Source organism: Vicia villosa, linkage group LG6 (assembly GCF_029867415.1).
Source record: "Vicia villosa cultivar HV-30 ecotype Madison, WI linkage group LG6, Vvil1.0, whole genome shotgun sequence".
NCBI classification, from domain to species: domain Eukaryota; kingdom Viridiplantae; phylum Streptophyta; class Magnoliopsida; order Fabales; family Fabaceae; genus Vicia; species Vicia villosa.
The window spans coordinates 121,718,471-121,737,739 of NC_081185.1; the positions used below are offsets into that span (position 1 = coordinate 121,718,471).

Here is a 19,269-nt window from a genome sequence, read left to right on the forward strand (position 1 = left end):
GAGGAACGGGAGAGTGAACTCATAGAAGGGATGAAGGCCATGGAGAGAGCCGAGACAACAAATCGAACTCTTAAGTAAAAATGTCACTTAACCGAAACAACTAGGTTGATGTATGAGGTTTTTAACCTTTTTCAAAGGCAATCTAAGAAGTAGTTATTCCTCGTTACTTTTAGGAACTTACCATTGACTCTTATGACAAAACAAACGATTCTCAAAGTCATGTTTCAGCATTCCAAAATTTCTATAGGGAACTTGAAATATGTAGCTCATAAGTGGATTGCAGTGCTACTTGATAAGTCCATCACAAGCTTCAAAGATCTTGCAACTTGTTTTATTATTCAATTTTCGCTAAACAAGGCTCGTTGTCCAATAACGTTCTATTGAGTTTTTGAAGAGATATATAGTCCGGTTTAACAACATTGCCCTTAAAGTGGTGAAACCAAATAAAGATATATTTATCACGGCCTTCGAGAAATGTTTAAGCCCAAGAATTTTCATTGAGGCTTTAATGTTGCATAAGTCGTACTCGATGAATGAGATTCGAAATTGAGCTGAGAAATACATTGAGGCCAAGGAGATTTCTTGAGAGAATGGGTCCATGGAGACACGAAGCAGAGACTGGAAAAATGAAGGCCGGAGAGAAGAGGGAGCGAGAAGGATCGAAGAAGAAGGTAATCCATGGAATGCTCAGCAAAGGCAAGAAGGCCGACCAGAGTGCGAGGCACCGTTTAGAAGAAATCCTAGAGAAGAAAACTTCTTTTTGAAAAAAGGAGGATCCAAATACTCAAGGAAGTAATGAACAATCAAATCATCAAACGACCACCTTTAAATCATTGCCCCGTAGGGGACGAAGCAGGAAAATGGTATGAATACCATCAAACATAAGGACATGACATTGATAGTTTTCGTACCCTCAAAATGCAAAAAGAAAAATTGATAGAGGCATGTCACTGATAAGTGCCAAAATATCATTATTTTAAGTATATATTTGTGGCACTTATCGATTATATTATTTCCGTTTTTATAATAAAATCCTAACTTTTGTGTAAATATTCGTATACTTGAGTTTTGATTCGTTTTATGTACCGTTTGACCATTTTTCATTATTTTATAGGTATTGATGTGTATCGCAGCCTCGAGAAATAAATTTTCGAAAGCACGACTTCGGATACGCAGTTTTGGAGTAATAAGGAGAAAATTATGCAGAAGCCCACTTAGCCAGAGTTGTAGCGCGCTACCACTTTCAATAACAGAGGCATGATTGATTTTTTTAAGTCCGCTTAGCCAACTCAGCCCGTATAGCGAAGAGCCCTCTGAGCAAGCTCAACCCTCTTAGCCAAGTCCCATGTACCTGAAGGATAGAAAAACACTTAGAAAGGGGGGGTTTGAATAAGTGTAGCTTTAAAAACTTGACAGATAAAAATAAATTGCACAGTTATTTTTATCCTGGTTCGTTGTTAACTAAACTACTCCAGTCCACCCCCGCAGAGATGATTTACCTCAACTGAGGATTTAATCCACTAATCGCACGGATTACAATGGTTCTCCACTTAGTCAGCAACTAAGTCTTCCAGAGTCTTCTGATCACACACTGATCACTCCAGGAACAACTGCTTAGATACCCTCTAAGACTTTTCTAGAGTATACTGATCCACACGATCACTCTAGTTACAACCTGCTTAGATAACCTCTAAGACTTCCTAGAGTATTCTGATCCACACGATCACTCTAGTTCCTTACAACTTAATGTAATCAATTCTAAGAGTATTACAATTGCTTCTTAAAAGCGATAATCACAAACTGTGATATTTCTCTTAACGTTTAAGCTTAATCTCACTAATATATTACAACAGCAATGTAGTGAGCTTTGATGAAGATGAAGATTCTGAGTTTTTAATTTGAACAGCGTTTCAGCAAGTTAATTTGAATTGTTTTGGTGCAGAGTCGTTAACCTTGCTTCTCATCAGAACTTCATATTTATAGGCGTTGGAGAAGATGACCGTTGAGTGCATTTAATGCTTTGCGTGTTCCGTACAGCATCGCATTTAATGTTATACGCTTTTGCCAACTACCTCGAGCCTTGTTCACGCTGTGTCTACTGACGTAGCCTAGAATAGCTTTTAACGTTCCTTTTGTCAGTCAGCGTAGCTTGCCACTTGTACTTCCTTCTGATCTGATGTTTGTGAATACAACGTTTGAATATCATCAGAGTCAAACAGCTTGGTGCAAAGCATCTTCTGATCTTCTGACCTTGAAGTGCTTCTGAGCGTGATACCATCAGAACTTCAGTGCTTCTGTTCTCTTGTTCTTCTGATGCTTCCATAGACCCATGTTCTGATTCTGCTTCGACCATCTTCTGATGTCTTGCCAGACCATGTTCTGATGTTGCATGCTGAACCCTTTGAGACAAAGCTTCTGAGCGCTGAATTATGCGTACTCTTTAAATATTTCCTGAAAAGGAAATTGCATTGGATTAGAGTACCATATTATCTTAAGCAAAATTCATATTATTGTTATCATCAAAACTAAGATAATTGATCAGAACAAATCTTGTTCTAACAATCTCCCCCTTTTTGATGATGACAAAAACATATATAAATGATATGAATTTGCGATCAGAAAGAACAGACGGCAAAAGACAAATTACACAGCTATAGCATAAGCATATGAATATGTCTCCCCCTGAGATTAACAATCTCCCCCTGAGATAAATAATCTCCCCCTGAAATAAATACTCGAAGAACTTTAATAAAAGATTTCCCTGATTATTTCGGTAGAGACGATCATATAAGCTTCTGTCTTCAGAGAATTCATAGCTTCTGACTTCTGCTTCCATTGGACAGCTTCAGAACTAGAATTTCTTTAGATCCTTAGAACACTCACAGCTTCTGATTCCTGCTTCCATCTAGGACAGCTTCAGAACTTGAATTTCTTTGATCTTCTGAACATTCACAGCTTCTGATTTCTGCTTCCATTTAGGACAGCTTCAGAACTTGAGTTTTCTGGATCTTTAGAACCTTCACAGCTTCTGATTTCTGCTTCCCTCGGATAGCTTCAGAGCTTTGAATTTCTACCAACATCACTTCATGCTAGATTTGTATCAGAACATTGTTGAATGTACCAGAGCATCATCTGAGCATCTCTACATCCTGAAATGTTACAGAACAAAAACTAAACGACAAAAGTCAGCATGAACGAGTCAGAACATAAAATGTATATTAGAACACATGATATGTATCAGAGCCATATAGGCTAAAATAATGTATCAAAGCAAATAGAATTTTGTCAGAACAAATAGACCAATATGGATCAAATTCTATTATCAGTGCTTCTGATTCATTCTTCTTTCTTGCTTCTGATTTCTGAAGCTTGATAGCACTCAGCTTGCTTCAGTTTCCATGGTTTTTCTTCTTGTGTTTGCTTTGAAGATTCTCTTCACTTCTTTATACCTGCAAAACACTTAAACCATATAGAACTTGCAGTTCTCGTTAGTGAATGTGTGGGAGCTTTACCCAGCAACTGATAGATTAATCAAATCATTTATCATTTATCTGCTCCCCCTTTTTGTCATAACATCAAAAAGAATATTTCAAAAGATTCAGATGAATAAAACGACAAATAAAATCACTGGAATGTAAAAACAAAGGAAAGTTTTCATTGATAACCAGCAAGAAGGATTACAGGAGAGGAATGCAGGAAAAACAGATGCAACAAGGAAAGAAAACTACAAAGACCAAAGGACTAAGATCCTAGCCTACGCAAAATCCGCGCCAGAACATCATGAATCCCGTCAGTGCTTGTAGCTTGCCTTGCCATGAAGGAGCGAAACTCAGCATTGGCTGCTTCTTGCGCGTCCAAACGAGAAGCCAGCATAGCTTGATTCTGATGAAGAGTTTCCAAGGTCTCCATCAGAGCTGAGGTTTCACCAGAAGAAGAGGCACCTGAATTTCTGCCAGAAGGGACAGCAATTCCAGCAGGGTGATCTTCTGGAAGATCTTCAGCTTGTGCATCTTCCATTTCCTCATCTGAGTCTGACTCAGAAGTAGCCTTAGCATATTCTGGTTCAGGCAGCTCAGAAGTTCCATCTTCCAACGCTTGAAGAATAGCTGCTAGGTTTGTTGGAGGAGTAGGACTAGCAACTTCAGCAGGATAAACCACTACTGGAAAGACCATGTGAGGTGCTTTTTCAGAAGGGTTCATTCTGAACCAGTTGAACAGCCACTGAAAATCTCCAGTCAGCACAGGAAACCATGGTCTCCACACCACGATGTCTCTGCAGAGATTTTCTACTTCCAACTCATCTGCTGGTATCTTCCCTTCAAGAACACTTCTGTTCTTGAGGAGATGGTGATGGCTGCTTTCACCAACTTCCAACCGAAGACCACGAACACCAGGAGCTTCAGACATAATCCTTCTCTGAGTGTCTGTAGCCTTAGCCAGAAAATCCTGACGAAAGGTATCCCAAAGGTTGCTTGTAGCATACTCATCCAGATGGTTAAGGTGAGCAGCACCCAGAATCTCCAACCAGCCATTTACATCAGAATGTAAAAGCTCCAGATATGATTGAGTGGTAGGGGTTGGAGGGTTGACAGTGAACCTGGAGTCGGGAAGAACAACACTATAGGGATTAGGTGTTCTGGTGGGAAAAGGGTGTGAGAGAGATGAAGAAATATCTGATGGATGGGTTGAAGGAGAGGAGATATCAGATGGTGAAGAGAGTGGTTCCGAGAGGATGAATGAGGAGGAAGAGGTGGTGGAGGTCTTTGAAGAGGGAGGTGATTGAGGGGTACTGTCAAGGGGTTGATACACTTTTAGAGGGTCATAGGTGATCCTTACTCTTTTTGGTTTAGTTTCTGGTTCAGCAGTTGCCTTTCTCTTTTGTTTCCGATCATTATCTTGATTCCCAGAGCTTGACGATGGATTCATGATGAATTTGCAGATATTTGAAACTGCTAGGGTTTATGATATGAATGTAAAGAGAGAGAGAACGAAAAAGAAATTGTATGCAAAGTGAGAAAAATATAAGAGGGAAAAGAAACGTTTGAAGAATATAAAAAGAAAACTGAAAGGGAGTTAATGATGAAAAGCATTTAATGTTACGTGACATGAGGAGAGATAATAATGACAAAAGACGTGACTTGCACAGTTACCTAAGTAGACGTCCCCTCAACTGCACGCACGCTTGTCCAGGAGTAGTGAACACGTGTTTACCATCTGGATAGCCAGTTACAGCTGTTTTGCTATTAAAGAGATTCTGAGTCAACTTAGACAATGAAACGTTAGTAATAACTGAATCACAATTTCTATTTGATTTCAATCAGAACTTCTTAAGAAAAAGATTTCATTTCAGAAGATACCCATATATAAGAATTTCTCATCTTCTAATTCTGGGCTTGTTTCTGAAGACACATTTTGTACCGATTATATTGAATCCATCTGGTCTAGGAACAAGATCCCAAACATCATTCCTTGTAAACTGATTCAATTCTTCTTGCATAGCAATTATCCAGTCTGGATCTTCTAGAGCATGATCAACAGAAGTTGGCTCGATCAAAGATACAAGACCTAATTGACAATCTGCATTGTTCTTAAGGAATGCTCTTGTTCTGATTGGATCATCCTTCTTTCCAAGAATGACATCTTCTGAATGACCAGTGATGAGTCTGGATGATCTTCTGACAGTTGGTTCTTCAGATATGCTTAGATTCTCCAGAGAAGCTGATACTTGATCTTCCGATTCTTTGCTTCTGAGAAGCTCTGCTTCTGATGCGTTGCTTCTTGGCTCAACAACTTCTGATATATCAATATCACAATCTGCAAAATTATCAAACTGCTTTGGTTTTTCAGAACCAAGCTTATCATCAAACCTGATATTGATTGATTCTTCTACAATCAATGTTTCAGTATTGTATACTCTGTAGCCTTTTGAGCGTTCAGAATATCCAAGAAGGAAACATTTTTGAGCTTTGGAATCAAACTTACCAAGATGATCTTTAGTGTTCAGAATAAAGCATACACATCCAAAAGGATGGAAATATGAAATGTTGGGCTTTCTATTCTTCCACAATTCATAAGGAGTCTTATTTAGAATAGGTCTGATAGAGATTCTATTCTGAATATAGCATGCAGTGTTTATTGCTTCTGCCCAGAAATGCTTAGCCATATTGGTTTCATTGATCATGGTTCTGGCCATTTCTTGCAGAGTCCTATTCTTTCGTTCTACAACTCCATTTTGCTGTGGAGTTCTAGGACAAGAGAAATCATGGGCAATACCATTTTCTTTGAAGAATTCTTCAAAGGATCTGTTCTCAAATTCACCACCAGGATCACTTCTGACCTTTATGATTTTACACTCTTTTTCAGATTGAATCTGAATGCAGAAATCAAAGAACACTGAATGAGTCTCATCCTTGTGTTTCAAGAATTTTACCCATGTCCAGCGGCTATAATCATCTACGATGACTAATCCATATTTCTTCCCTCTGACAGATGCTGTTTTGACTGGGCCAAACAGATCAATGTGCAAGAGTTCTAATGGCCTTGAGGTAGAAACAACATTCTTGGACTTGAATGCAGGTTTGGAGAACTTGCCCTTCTGACATGCTTCACAAAGAGCATCTGATTTGAATTTCAGATTAGGGAGTCCTCTGACAAGATTCAGTTTGTTAATCTGAGAAATCTTTCTCAAACTAGCATGACCTAATCTTCTGTGCCAGACCCACTGCTCTTCAGAAACAGACATAAGACAAGTCACCTTCTGACTCATAAGATCTTGCAGATCTGTCTTATAAATGTTGTTCTTCCTCTTGCCTGTAAATAGGATTGAGCCATCCTTCTGATTTACAGCCTTGCAAGACTCTTGATTAAAGATTATATCATAACCATTGTCACTCAATTGACTGATAGATAAGAGGTTATGTGTTAATCCTTCTACAAGAAGTACATTAGAAATGGAAGGAGAGTTACCAGACTTTATAGTTCCAGAGCCAATTATCTTGCCCTTCTGATCTCCTCCAAACTTGACTTCTCCTCCAGACTTAAGCACCAGGTCTTGGAACATAGACCTTCTTCCTGTCATGTGTCGTGAGCATCCAGAGTCCAGGTACCATGACATGTTGTGCTTTGTCCTTTTTGCAGTCAAGGATATCTGCAATAGGAATAATCTTATCCTTAGGTACCCACATCTTTTTGGGTCCTTTCTTGTTAGATTTTCTCAAGTTCTGATTGAACTTGGGTTTAACATTGTAAGCAATAGGAGGAACAGCATGATAATTTTTAATGTGAGTTTCATGATATTTCCTAGGTTGTGTCACATGCTTTTTGGTGTGTGTTATGTGAAAACTTTGAGCATGTGAAGTGTGCCTAATATCATGGGAGTGGCCATACTTGAACTGATCATACAATGGCTTGTATGTGAATTTCATTTCATCAACAGGTTCAAGTTTGTATGGGGTTTCACCCTCAAAACCAATGCCGACTCTTTTGTTTCCAGACACAGCATATATCATAGAAGCTAGCTGACTTCTGCCAATACTTCTAGATAAGAACTTCCTGAAACTTAAATCATATTCTTTCAGAATATGGTTTAGACTAGGAGTGGATTTTTCTGAATCAGAAGGAGATCCAACATTATTGGATAATTTTAAAAGTTTTTCTTTTAATTCAGAATTCTCCAACTCAAGCTTCTTTGTTTCAAATTCAAATAGCTTTTTCAGCTTTTTGTATTTGAGACTAATCTGAGATTTGAGTTCCAGAAGTTCAGTTAGACCGGAAACTAACTCATCTCTAGTAAGTTCAGAAAATACCTCTTCAGAATCTGATTCTGATGTAGATTCTGATCCGTCATCTTCTGTCGCCATCAGCGCACAGTTGGCCTGCTCATCTTCAGAGTCTGAATCATCTTCTGACTCATCCCAGGTTGCCATAAGACCTTTCTTCTTGTGAAACTTTTTCTTGGGATTTTCCTTCTGAAGATTTGGACATTCATTCTTGAAGTGTCCAGGCTCATTGCATTCATAGCACATGACCTTCTTCTTGTCAAATCTTCTGTCATCAGAAGATTCTCCACGTTCAAATTTCTTTGAACTTCTGAAGCCTCTGAACTTCCTTTGCTTGGTCTTCCAGAGTTGATTTAGCCTTCTGGAGATCAAAGACAGTTCATCTTCTTCTTCAGATTCTGATTCTTCAGGATCTTCTTCTCTAGCCTGAAAAGCGTTAGTGCATTTTTTGATATTTGATTTTAATGCAATAGACTTACCTTTCTTTTGAGGCTCATTTGCGTCCAACTCTATTTCATGACTTCTCAAGGCACTGATAAGCTCTTCCAGAGAAACTTCATTCAGATTCTTTGCAATCTTGAATGCAGTCACCATAGGACCCCATCTTCTGGGTAAGCTTCTGATGATCTTCTTTACGTGATCAGCCTTGGTGTATCCCTTGTCAAGAACTCTCAACCCAGCAGTAAGAGTTTGAAATCTTGAAAACATCTTTTCAATGTCTTCATCATCCTCCATCTTGAAGGCTTCATACTTCTGGATTAAAGCTAGAGCTTTAGTCTCCTTGACTTGAGCATTTCCTTCATGAGTCATTTTCAAGGACTCATATATGTCATAGGCCGTTTCCCTGTTAGATATCTTCTCATACTCAGCATGAGAGATAGCATTCAGCAAAACAGTTCTGCATTTATGATGATTCCTGAAAAGCTTTTTCTGATCATCATTCATTTCTTGCCTTGTCAGCTTTACGCCTCTGGCATTTACTGGATGTTTGTAACCATCCATCAGAAGATCCCATAGATCACCATCTAGACCAAGAAAGTAACTTTCCAGTTTATCTTTCCAGTATTCAAAGTTTTCACCATCAAATACCGGCGGTCTAGTATAACCATTGTTACCGTTGTATTGCTCAGCAGAGCCAGATGTAGATACAGGTGTAGACTTTTCACTTTCATCAACCATCTTTTACTGAAGCGTTTTTCTCTTCCTGAATCTTTTCTAAACACGGTTAAGTGCTTGCACCTTAGAACCGGCGCTCTGATGCCAATTGAAGGATAGAAAAACACTTAGAAAGGGGGGGTTTGAATAAGTGTAGCTTTAAAAACTTGACAGATAAAAATAAATTGCACAGTTATTTTTATCCTGGTTCGTTGTTAACTAAACTACTCCAGTCCACCCCCGCAGAGATGATTTACCTCAACTGAGGATTTAATCCACTAATCGCACGGATTACAATGGTTCTCCACTTAGTCAGCAACTAAGTCTTCCAGAGTCTTCTGATCACACACTGATCACTCCAGGAACAACTGCTTAGATACCCTCTAAGACTTTTCTAGAGTATACTGATCCACACGATCACTCTAGTTACAACCTGCTTAGATAACCTCTAAGACTTCCTAGAGTATTCTGATCCACACGATCACTCTAGTTCCTTACAACTTAATGTAATCAATTCTAAGAGTATTACAATTGCTTCTTAAAAGCGATAATCACAAACTGTGATATTTCTCTTAACGTTTAAGCTTAATCTCACTAATATATTACAACAGCAATGTAGTGAGCTTTGATGAAGATGAAGATTCTGAGTTTTTAATTTGAACAGCGTTTCAGCAAGTTAATTTGAATTGTTTTGGTGCAGAGTCGTTAACCTTGCTTCTCATCAGAACTTCATATTTATAGGCGTTGGAGAAGATGACCGTTGAGTGCATTTAATGCTTTGCGTGTTCCGTACAGCATCGCATTTAATGTTATACGCTTTTGTCAACTACCTCGAGCCTTGTTCACGCTGTGTCTACTGACGTAGCCTAGAATAGCTTTTAACGTTCCTTTTGTCAGTCAGCGTAGCTTGCCACTTGTACTTCCTTCTGATCTGATGTTTGTGAATACAACGTTTGAATATCATCAGAGTCAAACAGCTTGGTGCAAAGCATCTTCTGATCTTCTGACCTTGAAGTGCTTCTGAGCGTGATACCATCAGAACTTCAGTGCTTCTGTTCTCTTGTTCTTCTGATGCTTCCATAGACCCATGTTCTGATTCTGCTTCGACCATCTTCTGATGTCTTGCCAGACCATGTTCTGATGTTGCATGCTGAACCCTTTGAGACAAAGCTTCTGAGCGCTGAATTATGCGTACTCTTTAAATATTTCCTGAAAAGGAAATTGCATTGGATTAGAGTACCATATTATCTTAAGCAAAATTCATATTATTGTTATCATCAAAACTAAGATAATTGATCAGAACAAATCTTGTTCTAACAATACCAACGTATATATTTTAGATATTTTTAACAGCTCGCTTAGCTAGCTCAGCGCGCTTTGCGGGGTATATTCTTTCACATTTTTAGGGTATGGTTTTGGTTTTTTTGTCTCAATTCCATCATTTTCATTCTTAGGTTAGGATTAGCTTAGAAAATAACATTAGATCGTGCACTTGGATGATCTGAGGTGGATTGCACATCAATCGGAGCTGACAACCCATGAGATATTTGGTTTATCTCTTCTCCTTTTTGTGGTGGGTTTGTATGTATATTTAATCGAATCTTATGTATATTTATCGCTCATGGCGTTGTATAAAATCTGCTTTATAAATCGTTATTGTTATCTTCCCTAATTTATGTTTGGATTTGTGTTTCTATAGAGATATACTTCATGAATTCTGGTTAGGGATATATTTTTGTTAGCTTCTAGACTCTAGAGATGGATTTAGAGCTAACAATTACTTTGTACCGAAACTTAATACTTATGTGTTTGAGTTGTGTGCGAGAGATCACCGACACGAAAATACGAATGTTCTCGCAACTTTGCGTTAGAGATAACCTTAATTGTGATTTATCTCGTTGGTGTTTTAGAGATGAACACTGATATGAGAGATACGTGATGGTAATGACGAGAATGCGGTCCACCCAAACTATCATTCCGCATTTGCATACAAAATATAGTATTACCCTTAAAACCACCAAATTTCATACATTATTACCACATTTTGTAATAAAATGTGGTTAATTTACACATCATGTATACTACGGATTTGGATCATCTGCCGCCATTTCTCTGCAGGATTCTTGCATGCTCTTTTTTCTTTCTTATCTCTCTCATTATTTTAATCTCTCTTTTACTATTTATTTTTTGATTTCCAATTTCTCTCTCTTCACTCTCACAAAATTAGAGCAGAATTGTTGTAAGCAAGGAGATGATCTCATTCCTATATGCTACAATTAGTAATGCATGGTATAAATGCATTACTAAATTATTTGCAAAGTGTAAATGAGGTAAGAAATTTTGTATTGCTTTACTTATTTTACATTAATTTCATATATCATGTAGGGGGTAGGAGTGCCAAGTAAATTTTTTTATCCAGGCTTCATTCTCAAAAGTTAAAAAGGTATAAGGATGGTGAAAGTAGTGATAATGATTCTTTTCTTTTTTTTTGAAAAAAAAGTATTCTTGCGAAGTACTCCAAATTAAGATACAGTTGAATTCATTCCTTAACATTTCCTAATGAGTAACCATGTGGAATACTTTACAATAAAATTAAGAAAACAAAATGAACAATCAATTACATGGAATATAGTTCATGTGAAGAAACCAAGTTCTTAGAAATCTCAAATATAAGTCTAGCCTCAAATGCATCACCAGAACAACCTTTAGAAGACACTTGAGGAGCTTTTGGAATCCGTTTCACACCAAACTTGTTATCAGTGTTCAATGCCCCTCCTACATTACCAGCCAACTTTAACATAAACTTCATATAAACATTCTTAACATTTCTCACCAACTTCATTGGTGATCTCATCATCCATCTTAGCTTTGGGCTTGTTCTGACCCTCCGATCCTTACGCGGACCTCTCATCCGTATCATCTGCATCTTCTTTCGTTGGCCGGTGGTGGTCGTCCCACCGTAGTCGAGACGCCGGTGGCCCATTCTGCTCAAATACCTCTTTATTTCCATGTTTTGAATTGCTTGAGCTGGTGAATGAGAGTGAAGGTTTTCCTACTTTATGGGAATGAATAGAGAATGTTCTTTGAAAGTAAATTAACTATGCAATATGCTATGCTTATTGGACTATATATGTATCAGAGATATATTAAACAATAATTGCACGTTTAATTTGGTCAAAACATAGCAAAAGCGGATACATAGCATAAGTGTGGATAGATATATAAATAATAAAATAAAGGGCTGCATTTGAAAAATGAAGTCAACAAACAACACTTTGACACTATATAATATGTTGAAATAAACAAATATATGAGAGTGTGAAAAACGAGATACAACTATTCAATTTGCATCTTTTCTTCTAGTAGCTTTGAATTTTTAAATTTTTTAATTCAGTTTTTTTTTTTTGGTTTTTCTCCATCGGTTTAGTCCAGTTCGTGGGTCAGTTCTGGCATCAAGTGATTTCAGTCTCTTCCGATTGCAATTGCAGGGGATCAAATTACGATTCTTCCTACTAAATTCAGCGTCAATCACCACTGAACCAACTAAAAATTTGTTGATTCTGATTTTAAATATTGAACTAACACTTAAATTTTAATATAATTATATAAATGAGAGTATTAAACATGCCCGTCTTTAAAGACGATCAAACCGACTACGACACGTTATAAAAAATCTCATAAAATATCTATTACAATTAAATAATAATAATAATAATAATAATAATAATAATAATAATAATAATAATAATAATAATAATAAAATAAACTCGTATTATATTTTTTTACAGTTAAACCATGATACATTTATATAGTACCGCTAAAAATTTAAATGACCTTGGTATGAAACAACAATGTTCATATGTTTGGTTAACTCATTCAAGATAGATATTGTCCGAGCGATTTTTAGGATTTTTTGGAACAAATATGAATGTTTGTCTGGTTCTTATGCATAAAACATATATAAATATCAAATAGTGCACCATAATATTGTCAATTGAGTCTCTGAGCTATCAAATGTTGTTGGTCTGCATGTTGTGGTATTGGAGGTTGGTGAATCGGATGTTCATAAATTTAATGTTGGAAAGTATTTTAACATTGAACAAAAGCTTAACTTATGAGATGATATGCTTAAATCAGTTTGTATTGAAGTTGTTAAGTTATATTTTGGTGTAGTTATCAAGAGATATGATTCAGTTTATGACATAAGCAAAATCTTTGATGTGATGGGTTGTGAAAGAGGTGGTGAATATAAAAAATAAGAGGTATGCTATCTTTTTATTTTTTTATTGGAAAGCTAATTTCATTAAGAAAGAAAGCCCACTGGGGAAATAACAGAAGAACACAGGGGATCTACAGTCCACGATCTAACCCTAAGAATTTTGCCCCATTTAACAAGATTGTGGGCATCAGAGATGAACAACCTGTTAAGGTACATAACAGAACAAAAACTGAAATTATTACACAAATCTCTAACATCCCCAGCGATCAAATCCAGTGCAACAATGGAATAGGTGGAGTTGATACAATCCACCATTGTCCTAGCATCGGATTGCACCAGAATTTTGTCCAACTGGATATCCTTTGCGAGTTGCACACACCAACAGATTGCTAGTAACTCAGCAAGAGCAGGTTCAACACTCATGGTTTCCCGCTTGCACGCGCCACAAATCACCTTAGAGTCCCATGATTTGATCATACAGCCAAAGGCCACCACCCCATCCTCAAAACTACCTGCATCCACTTTAATTATCGCCAGGTCCTTGTCTTGCTTGTCCGTTCTCCACGCAATAGGAACCGACTTTGCCTTCTTAGGTACAGGATTCGCTTCATTTAATTCGTTCACACTGTCCCACGCTTCCATAGCCACACACTCCGGAGCTTTCCTAATATGTTGGAAATGCAGAAGATTTCTCGCATTCCAGATCTTCCAGAGTAAAGAACATAGTAGTTGAGACCGCAAAATATCGGAGCTATCAAGGCATAAATTTCACCACTACAGGATGTCCATAGAGGAAGGAATTCTAGCACCTAAGGGGGGTGAGAAGTAGACAGCTTTAGAAAACTCACACTACAAGAAGAGATGGTTGGGAGACTCAGGTTCCAAACCACAGAAGGAGCAAACACAGTCTAAGTTTATTCCTTTCCTTTGAAGGTTCGTTCTAGTAGGCAGGATATTTTTACCCAGTCTCCAGAGAAAGTTTTTCACACGAGGTTGTAAGTGATAATGCCAGACTCTTTTCCACACTTGGTTGAAAGTGGTGCCCGAGGTGCTCGGTTTCTTGCTCAAGGATTCATTCTTAAGCGTATGATAAGCTAATTTCACATAGTACATTCCATTCTTCTCCCGTGTCCAGAATAATTCATCTTCAGTACTGCGCCAGGACAATGGAATGCTGAGAATCTTGTGTGCAATCATCGGGCTGAAGTTCTCCAAGATTAAGTTTCTGTTCCAGCAGGTTGTATTATGGTCAATGAGTTCACTCACAGTAGCTTCGTTACCCACCATACTATCAGGAGAAGAAGGCAAGCACCCCATGTAGCCCGGGACCCAATTATCCTTCCACACTCTCACCTTGGAGCCAGATCCTATCCTCCATTTAGTACATGTACAAACACAGTCCTTGGCGCTCAATATACTTCTCCAGGCATAGCTAGGATTGTATCCAGCTGAAGCCTCATTAATGGAACAGTTTGGGTAGTATCGGCTCTTGAAGACTCTTGCAAACAGAGAGTTATCCACCTTCAGCAATCTCCAGAAATGCTTCCCTAACAAGCTGATGTTAAAGTTTCCAACTCCCCTAAAACCCATTCCTCCACTTCCTTTCGAGCTAGCCAATTTGTCCCAAGACAGCCAGTGAATCTTACGTTCCCCGTTCTTTGCTCCCCACCAAAATTTGGCCAACATGCTCTCAATCTCAAGGCACACCCCACTAGGAAGACGGTAGAAGCTCATGACATAGCTAGGGATAACCTGAGCAATAGCTTTGATTAAAATTTCTTTCCCAGTTTTGGACAGGAACCTTTCTTTCCAGCCTTTGAGCTTCTTCCACACTCTCTTAATCACCATTCTGAAAATTTCCTTCTTGGACCTACCAAAAATAATTGGGAGCCCTAGATACTTAGAGTGCCTCGCCACAGTTTTTACTTGCATCTGGTTTTGGATCATAATCTTAACTTCTTCACGCACATTTCGACTATATGACGCCTCAGACTTCTCTAAATTAAACTACTTGTCCCGAAGCTTCCTGGTATTTCCTCAGAATTTGCATGACACCAATGCCTTCAGTCTCACTGGCTCTGGTGAATAATAAGCTGTCGTCGACAAAGAAGAGATGAGAGATAACAAGGGCTCTCCTAGCCACCTAGATTCCATGAAGGCTTTTATTCCTATTAGCTTGCTTCAGCAGACCTGAAAAGACATCAGAACATAGATAAATAAATAAGGGGAAAGGGGGTCTCCTTGGCGAAGCCCCCGTTCCGGAATCAAGATCCTGCTAGGCTGCCCATTAATTAAAATCTGGTAGGAAACAGTGAAGATACAGCGGTGGATAATAGAGACTAAAGACTCTGGAAATCCCATGGATTTGAGTGTGCCAATGATAAAGTCCCATTCTAGCCTATCATACGCCTTGGACATGTCAAGCTTGAGGGCCATAACGTCTTTTTTCCCTTTAGTCTTCTTCTTCATCCAATGAAAACATTCCATGGCCACTAGAACATTGTCAGTTATAAGTCTACCATGGACAAAAGCGCTATGTTATTCATCAACAATCTTCGGGAGAATCTTCTTAATCCTATTAGCAATTGTCTTGGTCACAATCTTCATAATAACATTACAGAGGCTAATCGGCCGATAATCTTTTGGAGTCTTGGGATTCTTGCACTTAGGGATGAGAGTGATGAAGGTTTTGTTTATGTCTCTAGGATCCTTCCCTTTGTTCAGAATTTCCAGCACTACGCTATACACACCCGGACCAACAATTCGCCAAAACTTTTGAAAGAAGATCGCAGGGAGTCCATCATGCCTAGGGGCCTTTAGAGGGTGCATTTGATCAATTGCAGTTTTAATCTCCTCACAAGTGAACACAGATTGGAACCAGCTGCTTGAAGTCGGATCTAGCTTGCCCTCGACAACAGAATAAACCTCAGGTATATTAGTGGGGGCAGACGAAGTAAAGATATCAGTAAAATAACTGGCAAGGATACACTCACAGTGAACATCACCTTTCCACCAGCAACCTAACGCATCCTTTAGTTTCGCGATAGAGTTTGTTTTCCTTCTTTGATTAGCCTTGCCATGGAAAAAATTAGTATTGCGATCTCCCTGTTAAAGCCAAACCGCACGACTCCGCTGTCTCCACATAGTTTCCTCCGTCTACAACAATTTGCTTCGTTGTCGCTCTAGTGCTCGATAGGCATCAATGTCCTCTCTCTTCCCAGACCACACACCATCCTCCTCGAGCTTGTTTTCAATTCTTTTAATCTCCTTACTCACCGATCCCAATTTGTACTCCTGAAATTCATCCTTCAGGTTTTTCATCGCTAATATCTTGAGGTGTCCATGCGACTGTCTATTCCACAACTGCTCAATTAGGCGCTCACACTTCGGGTCCTTGAACCAAGCCTCCTCAAACCTAAAAATATGATGTTTTCTCCTAGTCCTGTCACCACCAGCTGCTTCCAGCTCTACTCTAATGGTTGCATGATCAGAGTTAAAACGAGCCAAATGAATAATCTTCACTGGATCAAAGAAATTTATAAAATCTTCTGACGCCATTCCCCTATCAAGACGACATTAGATATTAGCCTCTCCCCCCCGTCCGTTGGTCCATGTGAATGGATATCCCTCGTAGCCTAAATCCAACAGACCCGTGCCATCCAAAACATTACGCCCCCAAGCTAACTGACCAACGGACCTAGGATTACCACCTTGCTTTTCATTCTCGTAGAGGATATCATTAAAATCCCCCACAAAAAGAGATCTCTCACCACTCTTTTGAAACAGCTCTCTAACAAGGTCCCACGTGTTTCTTTTCCTGTGTTCTTCCAGAAATCCGTAGATCCCATTAAAGGTCCAAGGTTGATCTGCATCATCATCTTCTACCAGCCCACTGATGTGGTTCAGGGAGTAGGAAGAAATGGATAAATTAACGTTCTCCCTCCAAATTAAAGCCAACCCTCCACTCCTCATTCTATTGTTCCCAGAGCAATCCACCAGTAACGCCATATCAAAGTCGCGTTTAAACTTAATGGTCTGCATCTCGTCATTCTTCAATCGTGTTTCCATAAGAAACACAATAGAGGGATTTTCTAACTGGAGGAGCCTTAGCAAGGCTCGAATTGCCCGGGGATTCCCCAAACCCCTGCAGTTCCAGCTAATGATCCTCATTGGGGTAGGTAGTGTTGGTTTTCCAACACCACCTTTGGTTCAGTGTTTGTAACAAATTTGTTGTTCGCCTCCTGTTTCCGTTTCTTTTCCCCGCAATCTTCCAAAGAACCCTCGGTGATCATGACATCAATGAGCTGTCTCTTGGAAGTTTCCCCTTCTCTACTCTTGTTTTTCTCCTGGATTACCTTCTTCAAAGATTTTCTCCTGATCTATTTCTTCTTTTTGCTTCCCCCTTGTTGGTTATCCCCTGCAGACATCGTTGGATTAGAAGTATCAACGGCCCCGGGGGACTCAGCTACTGATTCAATCGCAAGAGTACAATTTTGTTTCGAATTCTCATCCTCCTTCCTTCCTGTAATATTTCTCTTATCCATAACTGATCTCTGCTCCACTTCAGCATCTTCTTCTTTCTCTTTTCCTTTTGAGCCACACTTTCTTTGACTAGAGGAAATGTTAAAGAGACTCCTACCACACGTGCCCGAGCTTGAGTCTTTTCTTTGCTATTCTTCCATGGCTCTAGGTAGCGGGGAAGCCCTGAGCCAAAGACCAAAAGATAAATCCTGCTCTTCAATATCTTTGACACCCCCTTCACTAATATCACCCAAAGCTTCGCAGTCTTTAAGCTGGTGTCCAATCCTTCCACAAACAAAACAGAAAGTGGGTAGGCGCTCATATTTGAAGTGAACCCTAAGTATCTTTTCCTTGAACTTAACCACCGTGCCTCTTTTCAGTGGCTGTTTCAAATCCATCGTCACCTTAATACGCAGGAAGCGGCCATTCTTATGCGCCTCTTTCTGGTCCATCTTCTCAAAAGTACCAATGATGCCCCCAATCTTCTTAGCCATAACCTCAGTTCTGATAATCAGTGGGAGCGCCAAAGGTTCTTCTTCACCTGAAATACGAACAAGGACCAGTAGGTTTCGATCGAAACTCCATGGTCCATTTCTCAATATTGTCTTAAGATCTCTATTTGTAGCAAATCGAAAAAGAAACAAGTTTTTGCTAAGCTCTTGTGTTTCGACTGGATTCTTGAGTTTCCAAGCACTAATCATTGTGCTTGTAAATGCCCTTGAGTTGAAGCTACTATCCGTCCATAGTTTCCCAGCAAGTGTTCTTTGAAAAATTTCATCGCCACTAACCTCATCTTCTGCCGCCGTTACTCCTTCCTCTTCCTCTTTGGATAAAGGGATGTTCTTCCAATTCTCCATTGAGCGAAAACTAAGGATAAGAAACAGAATGGGTGGGGAAAGGATAATCAAGCACCAAACTCCGAATGGATCTGAGGAAAGAAAGGAAAAGAAACCACCACAAGGATAGGGAAAAACACTAGTTAGATCTGGGAGAGAAAAAGCCGCCGCCACAGAAACCCTAGCAAGGTAGGAAAAAAGGGGGAGGGGAAAAGACACTATGAGTTTAGAGAGAGAGGAGAGAGTCTAACTTCTCTCTAGACAAGTGGGTTCGATATAACAAGGCCGTGCGATTCCAAATATTAAGGTATGCTATCTTTACATCTCTTTTTTCTACACTTTAGTATACACCGTAAATTTTAACAAGCAGAAATATTCTTGCAAAAATATTAAGACAAAATAAATTATTAAAAAACAAAATACATGACTTGTAGGTATAGAAATACGGTGTTAGTGTATCAAATGGTGTACACTTATCATTTCCCAAAAAAAAAAAATAGTTGAAACGAGAAAATACCGTATTATCAAAAAAAATGTAAATGTTCGTTCAGGTTTCAATGGTACTATACGAACATTTAGCCAATTTTACATCAAAATCTACGCTTAATACTTATAACGTATAAGCTGTTTACAGTTTTTTAATATAATAATATTAATTTATACAAATATTTATTTTTCAAAACAAATTTATTTGTTTTTAAGATTTATTTTTTAACACAGATATAAAGTAGTGTTATATTAACCAGCTTCAAAATTATAT

General features: G+C 38.7%; 2 protein-coding genes across 2 annotated transcripts; both read right to left on the minus strand.

Annotated features, from left to right (window-relative positions):
* Positions 1 to 11,510: 11,510 nt before the first annotated feature.
* Positions 11,511 to 12,005, minus strand: LOC131612237 (uncharacterized). Its single transcript, XM_058884045.1, has one exon. The coding sequence runs from the start codon at positions 11,941 to 11,943 to the stop codon at positions 11,551 to 11,553; it is 393 nt and encodes a 130-aa protein (XP_058740028.1). The 5' UTR covers positions 11,944 to 12,005; the 3' UTR covers positions 11,511 to 11,550.
* A 5,817-nt stretch (positions 12,006 to 17,822) lies between these two features.
* LOC131614556 (uncharacterized) lies at positions 17,823 to 18,530 on the minus strand. The gene has a single exon (XM_058886126.1). It carries the CDS (start codon positions 18,528 to 18,530, stop codon positions 17,823 to 17,825), a length of 708 nt encoding a protein of 235 aa, XP_058742109.1.
* Between the last annotated feature and the right edge of the window lie 739 nt (positions 18,531 to 19,269).